This window comes from Boleophthalmus pectinirostris, unplaced genomic scaffold, assembly GCF_026225935.1.
Source record: "Boleophthalmus pectinirostris isolate CB_2022bp ecotype Guang Dong unplaced genomic scaffold, ASM2622593v1 HiC_scaffold_23, whole genome shotgun sequence".
NCBI lineage: Eukaryota > Metazoa > Chordata > Actinopteri > Gobiiformes > Gobiidae > Boleophthalmus > Boleophthalmus pectinirostris.
In genome coordinates this window covers 1,402,380-1,416,288 of record NW_026571207.1, presented here as the reverse complement: position 1 = coordinate 1,416,288, position 13,909 = coordinate 1,402,380, and the positions used below count along the sequence as shown (strand labels likewise).

Genomic DNA, 13,909 nt, shown 5'->3' with positions numbered 1-13,909 from the left:
GGTCCTGGTTTAGTCCCTTGTTCATCTCAGTCCATGAATCATTCAGATAAATATTCACGATGAAAGTTGGACTTTTCTTCTCGTCGTCTCTGTCCCGGTCTGTGTAAACCCGAGTCACTGCACGACGTGAGAAGAGCCGATTAAACTCACGTGGTTTTAAAGAGACGCACATTTTCACTTCATTTAAACCTGAACGTGTTTTTTTATTACACTTCTCTTCGGGAGACGCCCACCCGCCGTTTCAGAAATGACACGAGGCTTTCGCTTCGCAGAGTTATGTTTAAATCGCTGCGTTTCTAATTTCAGTTCCACATAAACACCGTTAAACAAACAAAATTATATTAGACTGATCTGTGGACGCCGACGTGAAGTCATCAAACACTTTCAGAAACAAACCTCTCGCCGCTTTTCGAAATGACGGTTTAGTTTCTTGTTTTTACTTTGTTTTTGTTTTGTTTGTTCTTTTTCGTCATTTTATGGACAGTGGTGTGAAAATGGGGTGAAGAGCGCAGGAGACGTTCAGTAAATCTGTAAGGATAAGTCCACACGACGACGGATTTTTTATTTTTTTTTTTACGGCTGAAAAAAATTCACATCCGCACAAGTGTTGGATGTGATACATGTGCCACACCTGTATGTGGCGCTGTTAACAATGATAATAATATTTAATAATGCAGATCTCATCACCGTTTTTTTGGTTTTTTTTTTACTTTAAGGTAGTTTAGCGGATTTCAGAAATATAACCGTTTTGTTTTGCAAGAGTTAAAGGTCGTATAGAGGATTTTTTAAGGGAAGCGAAATACAGCGACCGTCCTTTTTCAAATGTTGTGCACCAACTTCCTCGGTAGAAACACCTCCTCCTCCCGCCTCTTTACTCTAGAAATCACACTTTGTTTACATCCAGGCATGTTCAGAAATCACTGTTGAAGTGACCTGCCTAGAAATATTTTAGCGACCGACGCGTCACTTTTTAGACCCTTCGGACTTTCTTTCGCGGCGAACTGGTCGTGGATTCTCGTCCGCCGTCGCGACAAACTTTGTGCGAATTGCGAGGAAGCTACAGTTTGAAAAAGCCTCAAAGAACCGCCGCATAAACCACATAATCCCCGAGCGCCGACGAGTCAGTTACACTAAAAATGTAGGGAGTTTGACTGACAACCTAACAGCCAATAGAAAAAGAGGGAGCCTCGTTTTCTATTGGCTGACGTTTATCTGGCCTCACTACGTCCACAACTGATAGATTTTCATTCTTTCTTTCTTTTTTTTCGGTCATCATAATTAGGCTGCTGCGTCTTTGTAATGGTATTTTAAACTTTCAATGACAATTTCAAACAAAAACAAAACATCCTTCATACAACCTTTAAACATAAGTTTTCATTTTTAGCCATAAAATTTGGATGAGAATTATTAGAATAACTTGGTCTGAAAATCCAGCAGTTCAATGACCTGTGTGTGATCTTTGTTATTGATCTGTGCGTGTGCCTGTGGTGTGTGTTGTTACTGTGAGCACTAACAGTGTGTCTCGGTTGCTGGGCGAGGGGAGTGGCTCCGTGTGGGCTGCACCTGTCACGTTTGGGAAACTGCCTTACAGCCTGCGGAGGCCATCAGAGGCTCTGGTGATGACCAGGTCGTGACGTCATTGTTTTCCAAAAGCTGCGGTTTACTTGTCCACACGACAACGCGACGCCGGCGTTCTAAGATTTCTGCACTCTGGAACCTGTTCTCAAAAAACACCATTTTCACCCACCTGACACGCCGACTCTGTGTGGACGAAAGACCAAAACAAATACAAACTTCACCGTTTTGACCAAAAAACGTGTCGTGTGGACGGGTTCTAAGTCATGAACTCCTCGGGTCCCGCGGTCAAACAGAAGTAAACAACAAGAACAAAAATTCAAGTTAATTCATCTGATATAAAACAGTATTGAACAGATACATATGTTCTCTAGTTTATCAAACTGTTCACCTTTTTTCTGTTCCATTTTTGGTTGTAAAGTTCCATATGTTTTAAACAGACCATGTATGAAACATGGAACTAAAATTATTTCCCAAATTTCAAAGACCCAAAAATCATGTAAATAAATGGATGTATTTCATCATATCTTGTGTTATTCCATCTTTGAACTGTTGATGAAGGGACAGGATTTAAAAAAAAAAAAAAAGTATTTAAAATGATAAAAAATGTTCTTGGAAGGACTGACATATTTTATAGAAATAGTTTCTTTCATTTTGAAGTAATATTAAAGTATTCAGAAGAAAAAAGTGACAAATGATGTAAAATCCTGCACCTTCTACTTGTTTGTACAATTTTCCCTCCGTTTACTTTTCCCTCCGTTACCATGAACTTTCTTAATAAAAAATCTCATGAGTCAAAAAGTCTGAGGTTTTTCAACCTAATCTTGTACCATATGGTAGAAAACTATATGAAGCAAATATTCAAACCAGTTTGTTAAGGATATGGAAGTGAGAACCAAGAGTTATCACTGTTTGGATTTATTGACCAAAAAGTGCTGCATATTTCATTCCCTCCGTTACCGACATGAGTTTTTTAATTTTTTGTCTTGAACTTGAAAGAATCTCACAGGTTTAACTTGACCCTGTTGGAGTGTAACTCTTTCCTACATTCTGATACTTTACTTATTTCAATAGTTCCTCTAGTTTCTGAATAAGAGACATTTGAATGTCAAAAATCTGACCCCTGTTTCCTCTGTTAACACTTGTCCAGACCCTTTGGTGAGTCACTGTTAGAACGAGTGTTGGGAGTCACGTGTTATAAAAGTAGAGAGTTACTGTGCTGCTTTACTTTTTGCTCTAACACAGTAATGTGGCTTTCCAGGGAAAAAACGGTCAGATTTTACTGTGTACAAATGTGAGTAAAGCGCGTCACACTGATTTGAACCTGGACTGAAGTGGTTGACTTGTCGTTTTTCTTCATACGAATTCGCTAAAATCACAGCGATTATCAGCAGAAACGTCATTGTTGTGGCTCTGAGTGTCTGCGCCACAGGCTCAGGGTTCTCTCTGGGACAGAAAGAGAGTCCTAGTCCTGGTTTAGTCCTGGTTTAGTCCTGGTTTAGTCCTGGTTTAGTCCTGGTTTAGTCCTGGTTTAGTTCCTGGTTCAGTCCTGGTTTAGTCCTGGTGGTTTCAGTTCAGTCCTGGTTTAGTCCTGGTTCAGTCTGGTTTCAGTCCTGGTTCAGTCCTGGTTTAGTCCTGGTTCAGTCCTGGTTCAGTCCTTAGTCTGGTTCAGTCCTGGTTCAGTTCTGGTTCAGTCCTAGTTTAGTCCTGGTTCAGTTTAGTCCTGGTTTCCTGGTTCAGTCCTGGTTTAGTTCCTGGTTTAGTCCTGGTTCAGTTCTAGTTTAGTCCTGGTTCAGTCTGGTTTAGTCTGGTTTCAGTCCTGGTTCAGTCCTGGTTTAGTCCTGGTTCAGTTCTAGTTTAGTCCTGGTTCAGTCCTGGTTTAGTCTGGTTCAGTCTGGTTAGTCCTGTTCAGTCCTGGTTTAGTCCTGGTTTAGTCCTGGTTTCCTGGTTCAGTCCTGGTTAGTAGTTCTTCTGGTTCAGTTTGGTTCAGTCCTGGTTTAGTTCTGGTTTAGTCCTGGTTCAGTTCTTTAGTCCTGGTTTAGTCTGGTTTAGTCCTGGTTTAGTCCTGGTTCAGTTTAGTTTAGTCCTGGTTCAGTTCTAGTTTAGACCTAGTCCTGGTTCAGTTCTAGTTTAGTTCCTGTTAAGTTTAGTCCTGGTTCAGTTCTGTTTAGTTCCTGTTTAGTCTGGTTCAGTCCTGGTTTAGTTCCTGGTTTAGTCCTGGTTCAGTGTCCTGGTTCAGTTAGTTAGTTAGTCCTGGTTCAGTCCTGTTTAGTTTGGTTCAGTTGGTTAGTCCTGGTTCAGTTCTAGTTTAGTCCTGGTTCAGTCCTTTAGTTCAGTCCTGGTTCAGTTCAGTAGTTGGTTTAGTCCTAGTTTCTTGTTCAGTTCTAGTTTAGAGTGTTTAGTCCTGGTTCAGTTCTAGTTTAGTCCTGGTTCAGTTCTAGTTCACACTCAGAACATTTATGTGACGTCTGTGTCATGTTGAAATCTTTGTCGTTATGTTTTGTTGTTACTAACTTGTGAAAGCAGAATTTTCCAGACTTGGCTGTAAAAAGTTCTACTTTCGGTCATTTGGGCCGATTCAGCAGAAGCGTCAGGGCCACAGGTCAGTCTCCCCTGGTCCAACCTGATCCTCTGAGTCTCTCCTCAACAAACTCAAAATAGACACAGTGTTTTTCAAACGCTCACCACATTCATACAGGCGAGTTTGCTTAAGGACACAGTGACAGCACTAAGTCTGTGTGGGGTTTTTTAAAGGTTGTATGGAGGATTTTTTTTGTTTCAAATTGTCAGTGATAGATTATAGATGCAGTCGCCTTGTAATTATGATGACCAAAAAAAAGAGAATAAAAATTCATCAACTCTGGACGTGGTGGGGCTAAACATTTGCCAATAGATAACGACACTGCCTCGTTATCTGTGAGCTGACAGGCTGTCAATCAAACTCCCTACGTTTCTAGTGTAACTGACTTGCCTGCGCCGCCGGTACGTGGTTTACGTACGACTGTCACACAGTCCACAGACGCAAGACGCACAGACGCTGTTTACTCCACCAACGCAACAGTTCTTAGCGGCTTTTTTTGACCTATATCTTCCTCGCAGTTCGCACAAAGTTTGTTGCAATGACGACAAGAATCCAGGAGCAGTTCGCCGCAAAAGAAAGTCCGTTTTTGAGGTCGCTGAAAGAAGAAGACAAGGGGAAAAGCAGCGAAGCCAAACTAAGGTGATTCTTGGAGATTCATTCCAGCGATGGAGCGCGACTGAAGCAGACGAAGGGTCTAAAGACTGAACCACTGGTCCACAAATTACTCCTGGACAGGAAACTTCTGCTTATTATGAAAACGTACTTTATTTCCAAGAGTTAGACAAACGTTTTTCAGGACACGAAAGCGATATCCTATGTCTGAAAACGTCATTTTCAAGGCAAAGAAAGAGTCCACTTGCTGCTGCGTGTTGTAGCTAGTTCATTCGCACTGAATCTCCGCGCAACCTTCTCTGCTCCCCTTTCCTGCTCCTGTCCCCGCTGCCCGATCCACTCTTCCCCCCTGCTCCTCACTTCTCCGGGCACGAAATCTCTGCGCACCACTCCTCTCTCCTCTCTCTCTCTCCTCTCTCTCTCTCTCTCCTCTCTTCTCTCTCTCTCTCTCTCTTCTCTCTCTCTCTCTCTCTCTTCTCTCTCTTCTCTCTCTTCTCTCTTCTCTCTCTCTTCTCTCTCTTCTCTCTCTCTCTCTCTCTCTCTTCTCTCTCTTCTCTCTCTTCTCTCTCTCTCTCCTCTCTCTCCTCTCTCTCTCTTCTCTCTTCTCTCTCTCTCTCTCTCTCTCTCTCTTCTCTCTCTTCTCTCTCTCTCTCTCTTCTCTCTCTCTCTCTCTCTCTCTCTCTTCCTCTTCTCTCTCTCTCTTCTCTCTCTCTCTCTCTCTCTCTCTTCTCTCTTCTCTTCTCTCTCTCTCTCACTCCTCTCTTCTCTCTCTCTCTCTCTTCTCTCTCTCTCTCTTCTCTCTCTTCTCTTCTCTCTCTTCCCTCTTTTTCTCTCTCTCCTCTCTTCTCTTCTCTCTCTCTCTCTCTCCTCTCTCTCTCTCTCTCTCTTCTTTCTCTCTCTCCTCTCTCCTCTCCTCACTTCTCCGTCTTGCTTAACCAACACTGTAGTTAGTTGTTTACAAGTCATGTGCAGCGGCTGTAAACAAACCTGTTTGTGGCGTAAGGAGGAGGAGGGAGGAGGTGTTTCTACGTAGGAGCTGTGGGGGAGGGGAGGTGGTTTCACACATGATTTCTCGTTCTTTGGAAAATCCTCTATACAACCTTTAACTGCACTGCAAATTTCTCTGGTCTGGCTAAGATTCTAAAACTTATATCAGGTTATTCATCTTGTTTTTAAATGTATTAGTCCTGACTCCGCTTAGTTCTACCCTAAAAGTCGTTTATTTTAAGAGAACTTTGTAAAGTAAAATGATCTTGCTGCATTTACAGATAATTTCACAACTTTTAAGTGTTTATGTGTTAAATTGTGGCCGAGTCTTTTTGCCGTGTGCCAACTGTAACACAAACTGAAACATAAACGGAGCCACAGACACAGGAGAATGAAAAGAGCTGCGTCTGACAGAGGTGCGGTCGACTCCTGCCTCGAGTGGAGGAGTTCAAGTGTCTCGGGGTCTTGTTCTCGAGTGAGGGTGAGACTGACAGGTGGACAGGTGCAGCGTCGGCAGTGATGCGCCTGGATCGTTGTGGTGAAGAGGAAGATGAGTCGAAAGGCGAAGCTCTCGATTTACGTCTACAGTCTGCGTTTCTCCCCTCACCTCTGGTCATGAGCTCTGGGTAACGACCAAGAGGACGAGATCACAGATACACAGTGTCGGGGAGTAACAGATTACATGTACCAGAGTAATCAGAGTACAAATGATGAGTAACTGTATTCAGTTACAGTTACTGTTTCAGTGAGTGGGAATTGGATTACAGTTACTTTGGTGAAATAAATGGATTACACAGAGGGATTTTACTGTTTTCACATTTTGGTCTAAACCAGGTCTAAACCAGGTCTAAACTAGGTCTAATCCAGGTCTAAACCAGGTCTAAAACCAGGTCTAAAACCAGGTCTAAACCAGGTCTAAACCAGGTCTAAACCAGGTCTAAACTAGGTCTAAACTAGGTCTAATCCAGGTCTAAACCAGGTCTAAAACCAGGTCTAAACCAGGTCTAAAAAGGTCAGGTCTAAACCAGGTCTAAACCAGGTCTAAACCAGGTCTAATCCAGGTCTAATCCAGGTCTAATCCAGGTCTAAACCAGGTCTAAACCAGGTCTAAACCAGGTCTAAACCAGGTCTAAACCAGTCTAAAAAAAGATCTAAAACAGATCTAAACCAGGTCTAATCCAGGTCTAAAACCAGGTCTAAACCAGGTCTAAAAAAGATCTAAAACAGATCTAAACCAGGACTAAACCAGGTCTAAACCAGGTCTAAACTAGGTCTAAACCAGGTCTAAAACCAGGTCTAAACCAGGTCTAAAAAAGATCTAAACCAGGACTAAACCAGGATTTAACAGGACTAAATCCTGCTGTGTGGACGTGTTTCTTCTTCTTCTATCAATAATATTTTTAATTTGGTTCAGTAAAGTCTGGACTTTTTATTTTCTTTTATCAGACAAAACATCGTTATGTTACAATTTCCTGGTCTTTGTTTCTCTACAAAAAATCAAGTAATCCAAAGTAATCAGATTACATTACTCACTGTAAGTAATTTAATGGATTACGTTACAAACTACATTTTGGTGTGTGTAATCTGTAATCTGTAGGGGAATATGTTTTAAAAGTCACTTTCCCGACACTGCCGATACAAGAGGCCCAAATGAGTTTCCTTTGCAGGGAGGCTGGATGCTTCCTTAGATACAGGGTGAGGAGCTCAGAGTAGAGACGCTGCTCCTCCATGTAGAAAGGAGCAGCTGAGGGGAGGACGTCTGTTCTGATGATGAAAATGGATGGATGAAATGACAGAGGTCTGACTCCACAGCTTTAATAGTCTGATTCATCTGCCAGGTTCACTTCATAGAAACTGTGTGACCTCGCAGCATCAGGATTCATTCACTCGACGGTAGGTGGGTACTGTTTTTTATTGAACCGATCGCTGCTGTTTGGTCGTGACGTATGTAATGCTCCAAATCCCGTAGGAAGAAGGACAAGAACGTCGTTTCTCCTTGATAAAATTCACCAAATATTCTCTTTGTTCTGGCTTTAAATCCTCGATCTCGGGAATCATTCACAACACTGAATATATGACTCTTCACTGATTGGCTGGTGCCTGGACTCACACTTCCAGGGTTCTTGTAAACCATCTAGTGTATTCTGATTCCTGACCGAGTCGCTGGAGAGAAATGAAACTGAGCAGTGACATTAGATGGCGCCAGCCTGGCTACAGCTTTAAGGGAACAGTCCAGAATTTTGGACATACAGTCCCTGACAAAAGTCTTGTCTCTTATCCATTTTGTAGAAACAAAAGCTTATAACCTGACTTTAAATTAATCGATTGGTTTTAGAAATGTCTCATATGAAGCTAAAACCCTCCCAAATTATGCTCAATAAACTAAAATAAATGTTCTTCACTGAAGAAAGATTGATCATTTAATGAACACAGAAAGGTCAGATTTTGGCAAGACAAAAGTCTTGTCATATGATGCACCCAATCCTAGATTACAGCTTCACCTGTGATCAGTTACTGATCAATCAATTAGTGGGTGTGTATAAAAAGAACCTGAGCACACCAGACCTTCACATCAACTGCAACTTGACCTCTGACAACATGCCTAAGATCCACCCTGAGACCAAAGCGTTAATTATCAAGAGGCTGAAGACCAGATCCACTGCTGAGGTGGTGACACCTTCAATGTGTCTCAGCGTCAAGTACAAAGAAGAAGAAAAAGATCTGAAATGACTGGAGATGTTTTTGACAAGCCCAGGTCCAGCAGACGCCGCAAGACAACTGCTCAGGAGGACCGTTTGTTGATTCAAAAATCCAAGGCCCCTTTTCCACTGCAGCAGACTCCACCAGGCCTGGTCACCTCAAGTCCCTGTGTCAACCACAACAGTTTGTAGAATCTGTCTGGAAATGGCCTCCATGGTCGAATCAGTGCACAGAAACCAGCACTAAACAAAAGGCAATTAAAAAACCGTGTGGCATTTGCCAAGGCCCACAGCCTGATAAAAGGATGGACACTGGAAAAGTGGCAGAAGGTGGATTTCTCAGATGAATCCTCGGTTGAATTACATCACAGCCGCCGCAAATATTGCAGGAGACCAACTGGAGCCACATGGATCCAAGATTCACCCAGAAAACAGTTAAGTTTGGTGGCAGAAAAATCCTGGTCTGTGGTTCCATCCAGTCTGGGGGTGTGGGAGACATTTGCAGGGTGGAAGGCAAATATCAATAACCTAAAATATCAAGAAGTATTAGCTCCTCTTACATTCCCAACCATAAAAGGGTCACATTTTGCAGCAGGATGGTGCTTCATCACATACTTCTATCTCTACATCAAAGTTTGTCAAGGTGAAGAAGATCAAGGTGCTGCAGGACTGGAGCCCAGTCACCAGACATGAACATCACTGAGCAGGTCTGGGGTAGAATGAAAGAGGAAACATGGAGGCAAAACCAAAGAATCTTGATGAACTCTGGGAGGCTGTAAGACGCTTTCTTTACTATTCCTGATGACTTCATCAACAAATTGTATGAATCATTGTTGAACCACATGGATGTGTCCTTCAAGCTCATGGAGTCATACAAGATATTAAATCTGGATCTCACAGCACCACTACTTCATTCACTGACGTTATGCAACATATTTTTGTGTTTGAAGTAAATATTTGTTCAATTTTCTGTAGCAACAAAACTTTTGTTTTGCCAAAATCTGACCTTTCTGTGTTCATTAAATGATCAATCTTTCTTCAGTGAAGCAAATTTATTTTAGTTTATTGAGCATAATTTGGGAGGGTTTTAGCTTCATATGAGACATTTCTAAAACCAATCGATTAATTTAAAGTCAGGTTATAAGCTTTTGTTTCTACAAAATGGATAAGAGACAAGACTTTTGTCAGGGACTGTAGAGCCTCATTTCCTCATGAACCAGTGTTGGAGACGTTTTTAATTCCATCCAGTCCTTGTATTCACCAGGGGTTTCTCTGTTTTTTTGTCATACAAATTGCATTCTGTTCAATTAATTTAGCAACACATGAGTAGTAAAACAAGTATAATTTAAATGAAAACAACTGGGAATAAAGCAGAAGAAAATTGATCTACCAAAAGAATCAACGAGTAATTAATGAGTTTAAATAAATTATGAGCCAAAGCAGAAGTTCACAAATCCACCATAACTTTCCATTTATCCTCGTCCCCAACACAGAAGAAAATGTCTTAAATAAAAGAACTAGATCTGCAGATTTATTAAAAAAATGGATCGATACCTGCTCAAATGAGTGTCTAATTTCGATACTAGTTTTGGTATCTGATTGTCGATCCTTTTGAGCTTCACTTTTCTAACACCGCAGAGTTTCTGTCGTCTCCTTGAGGCCGTGCACTTGACAAAGACGTGTCAGACACACCGGAGTCGCGCTGACGTGTCCGTAGAGGGCGCTGTCTGTGTGATAAACGTCTGGCGCGACCTCCGACCCGCCCGGACCATTAGCGTCTCGTCACTGTCCCTCAGACCGAAGGTGTCCCCGCGAGCGCTGTCGCCGCTCCATCTGTCGCCTCCCGATGACATCACCGCCCCCGCGACCCCTGACCCCTCGCTGTCACGGCGGCAGCGGGGACAAAGCGCCGCCGCGACACCTCCGCCGTGCGTCCGCTGCTAGAGACAAGACAGACAAAGAGAGCTGCGGTTCACCCTCTGAAAGTTTGTGCAGGAGGGAAGAGGAGAGTCAATCATTCTGAGCCAAAAGTCACATTTACCACGTTGACCTGAGCTTTAATTCTGAATAAAAATGAATTCTGTAAAACACCAAACTCCTGATGAAAAGGATTACAGTGTCCATCGTTTATCACGGGGTTATGTTCTAAAAATAACCCGCGACAGGTGAAATCCACGAAGTATCAACTTTATATTTTACAATTATTCTATCTGTTTTAAGAGTGTAAAACCTCAGCACAAACTTCATACACTTTTCTCACACAGGACAGTTTCAACACTTTCTACTTCCTTCTTAAAACTTACTGCTGCTGTCGTCCTTTTGTTATTTTCCTCCTTCTTTATGTAACAAACTGAAGATTTGTTTATTCCGTAATGGCAGAGCACAGAGTCCTGCACACACCGGCACAGGACAGGACCGCACCTGCCCGCACCTGCGCGTTAACCCGAAATTATATCAAATTTTTGCTCTGCCTACACCACGGACTGAACCAAGACTAAACCAGGACTGATTCCAGGACTGAAGAGGAGCACTAAACCAGGACTGAACTAGAACTAAAACAGGACTAAACCAGGACTAAACCAGGACTAAACCAGGACTGACTGAACTAGAACTAAACCAGGACTAAACCAGAACTGAACCAGGACTCACTGTCGGGACGGGCTCGGAGGAGAAACTGACTCAGCTCTGCACCTCACGGAGGTAAGAGCGGCCATCGCCTGATCACACTTTGCGGACACCGTGCTTCGGTGTTCTCTCTCTTGAATCCAAGATTAGTCCTGGTTTAGTCCTGGTTTGGTCCTGACCTGTCCGCATACCCGCCCATAAAATTCCACAATGTTAAAACCCCCGCTTTGGTAAATGGTCACATTTTTCTACAGCGCTTTTCCACCTTTAAGGCACTCAAAGCGCTTTACAACAAGGAACCACTCACCTATTCATACACCAGTGTACGCAGACACTGTGGGCAAGGTGGGTTAAGTGTCTTGCCCAAGGACACAACGACAGCATTCATCTGTGGGAGCTGGAATCGAACCGCCAACCTTCAGATCAGTGCTCTACCAACTGAGCTACTGCCGCCCCTTTCAGCAACTATTTGCTCGTACCAGACCTGGTGCAGGACTCTGCCACAGCCGTGTAACTTCTCTCTTCCTTCAGCGTGTCCAGAAGTCCAACTTTTTGTGTGATGGTTACATCGTCCTCTGCCTTTTGAGTGTGACCAAATTGTTGGTGCAGAACGTTTCGTCACCATTGTGGGTTTTGTCAGTGAGAAACTTTTTTCAGAATCACACGGCGAGAGATCCAACATTTATGTAAATTTGCCAAACTGAACACGTTTTGCACTGAACAGGAGACGCGGCACAGTGGAGATTGACTGACAGTGGTCTACAGCCAATCAGGACGCAGGGGGAGGAGCACACCGCGCGTTCATAGACTGTAAAAACATGCAGCGCAAAAGTTTGATCTAATTTCGGGTTAACGGGCGGGTGCGGTCCTGTACTGCGCAGGTGTGGGTCTCCAAAAATGGACTCTGCGCTGTAGAGGCTTTGCACCGTCACGTGACCCTTATAGCAACGGTAACTACGCCGCCATGACACCGGACACACTATGTCACTGACTTCAGTAACATCGCAGAAACATGGGCAGGTTTTGTTGTGTATTTGGTTGTTCTAGACGCTCTGAAAGGGATAAAATGAATTCATTTCTTCACTGTTCCTCTGGAAATGACTCATCAGGATCAAACAAGGGAATTATTGAAAAAACAAAACAGGAATTATGTCTAGAAACATAAACCACGAAGAGATTTCCTATGGTCCCATCAAGACACACTCACGTCACTTTCATCAAGGTATTTGCTGTATTTAAATTGTTTCATAGTTTATTTAATGAGAGAAGCACATTTACTGAACTAAAATGTAAAAAGAAAACATTTGCAGTAGAAACTGTATCTTCCAGCACATATAAACATGTCACTCGTCGTAGCACCATGTTTTCTTTATTGTCTTGTTTATCCACAACTTTGTCTTCTAGAATTAATCTCTTTTTGTGAGTGGATCTTTCTAACGTTCGCGAGGATCTTTTCATGGTCGATTCTTTCGAGGTTCGGCTCACAGACTTTTCGACTCGTGCGTCGTGTTGATCACAGGAGACCAGTGTGAGTTCGCTGAATCATAAACTAGTGCGGGTTTTCCTGGATAAATTAATGACATTTTAGTTCAGTAAATGTGCTTCTCTCATTAAATAAACTATGAAACAATTTAAATAACAAATACCTTGATGAAACTTCAGGTGTCTTGATGGGACCATTGGAAATCTCTTCGTGGTTTATTTTTGCTGCTATAATCCGCGTCTTTTTTTTTTGATAATTCCCTTGTTTGATCCTGATGAGTCATTTCCAGAGGAACAGTGAAGAAACGATTTGTTTTATTCCTTTCAGAGCGTCTAGAACAACCAAATACACAACAAAACCTGCCCATGTTTCTCCGATGTTACTGAAGTCAGTGACATAGTGTGTCCGGTGTCATGGCGGCGTAGTTACCGTTGCCATGAGGGACACGTGACGGTGCAAAGCCTCTATTACAGAATAAATGAATCTTCAGTTCATTACATAAAGAAGGAGGAAAATAACTAAAGGACGACAGCAGCAATAAGTTTTAAGAAGGATGTAAGTGTCCTGTGTGAGAAAAGTGAATGAAGTTTGTGCTGAGGTTTTACAGCCTTAAAACTACGACGGAGTTTAAGGGTCAGATAAAAAAAATAAAATGTTGGCGCTACGAGAATAAAGTCGTAACATTTCGACATTAAAGTCGTAATATTATAAGAATAAAGTCGAAAGCCAGAAAAAGTCGTAATTTTATGAGAATAAAGTCGAAGTTAAAATAAAGTTATAATATTACGAGAATGAAGTCGTAATAAAATCAAAGTCAAAGTGAAAAATGCTGCAGAAGAAGAACTTTGTTTTTCAATATAAAACCAAAAATAAGAAAACGAACAACAATTTTCTTCATTATTTGCGCCTCTGGACTGAACCAGGACTGAACCAGGACTGAACCAGGACTGAACCAGGACTGAACCAGGACTGAACCAGGACTAAACCAGACTAAACAGGACTGAACCAGGACTAAACCAGGACTGAACCAGGACTAAACGAGGTCTGAGACCAGACCGGGACTGAGACCAGAACTTAGACAAGGACTGAGTCAGGGACCAAGACTGAGACCGGGATCAGACAAGAACTGAAAACGGTTTAGTCCTGGTTTAGTCCTGGTTCAGTCCTGGTTCAGTCCTGGTTCAGTCCTGGTTCAGTCCGTATGCGGCGCAATATTCCTGCATCGCATTTTAAAGTCACGTAAACGCCATTTCCCATTTCCATGACTTAAACCAGGACTAAACTAGGACTAAACCGTTTTCAGTCCTGGTCTGGTCCCGGTCTCAATCCTGGTCTTTCTGGTTTGGT

At 42.6% G+C, this 13,909-nt stretch overlaps 1 protein-coding gene across 1 annotated transcript in view; it reads right to left on the bottom strand.

Annotated features, from left to right (window-relative positions):
* Positions 1 to 13,909, bottom strand: part of LOC110171238 (histone deacetylase 3) — a 52,408-nt gene that overhangs the window by 18,192 nt on the left and 20,307 nt on the right. The window contains exon 4 of the mRNA XM_055159575.1: positions 10,147 to 10,394. Coding sequence (XP_055015550.1) covers positions 10,147 to 10,394 — 248 coding nt within the window. The remainder of the gene's footprint in view (positions 1 to 10,146; positions 10,395 to 13,909) is intronic.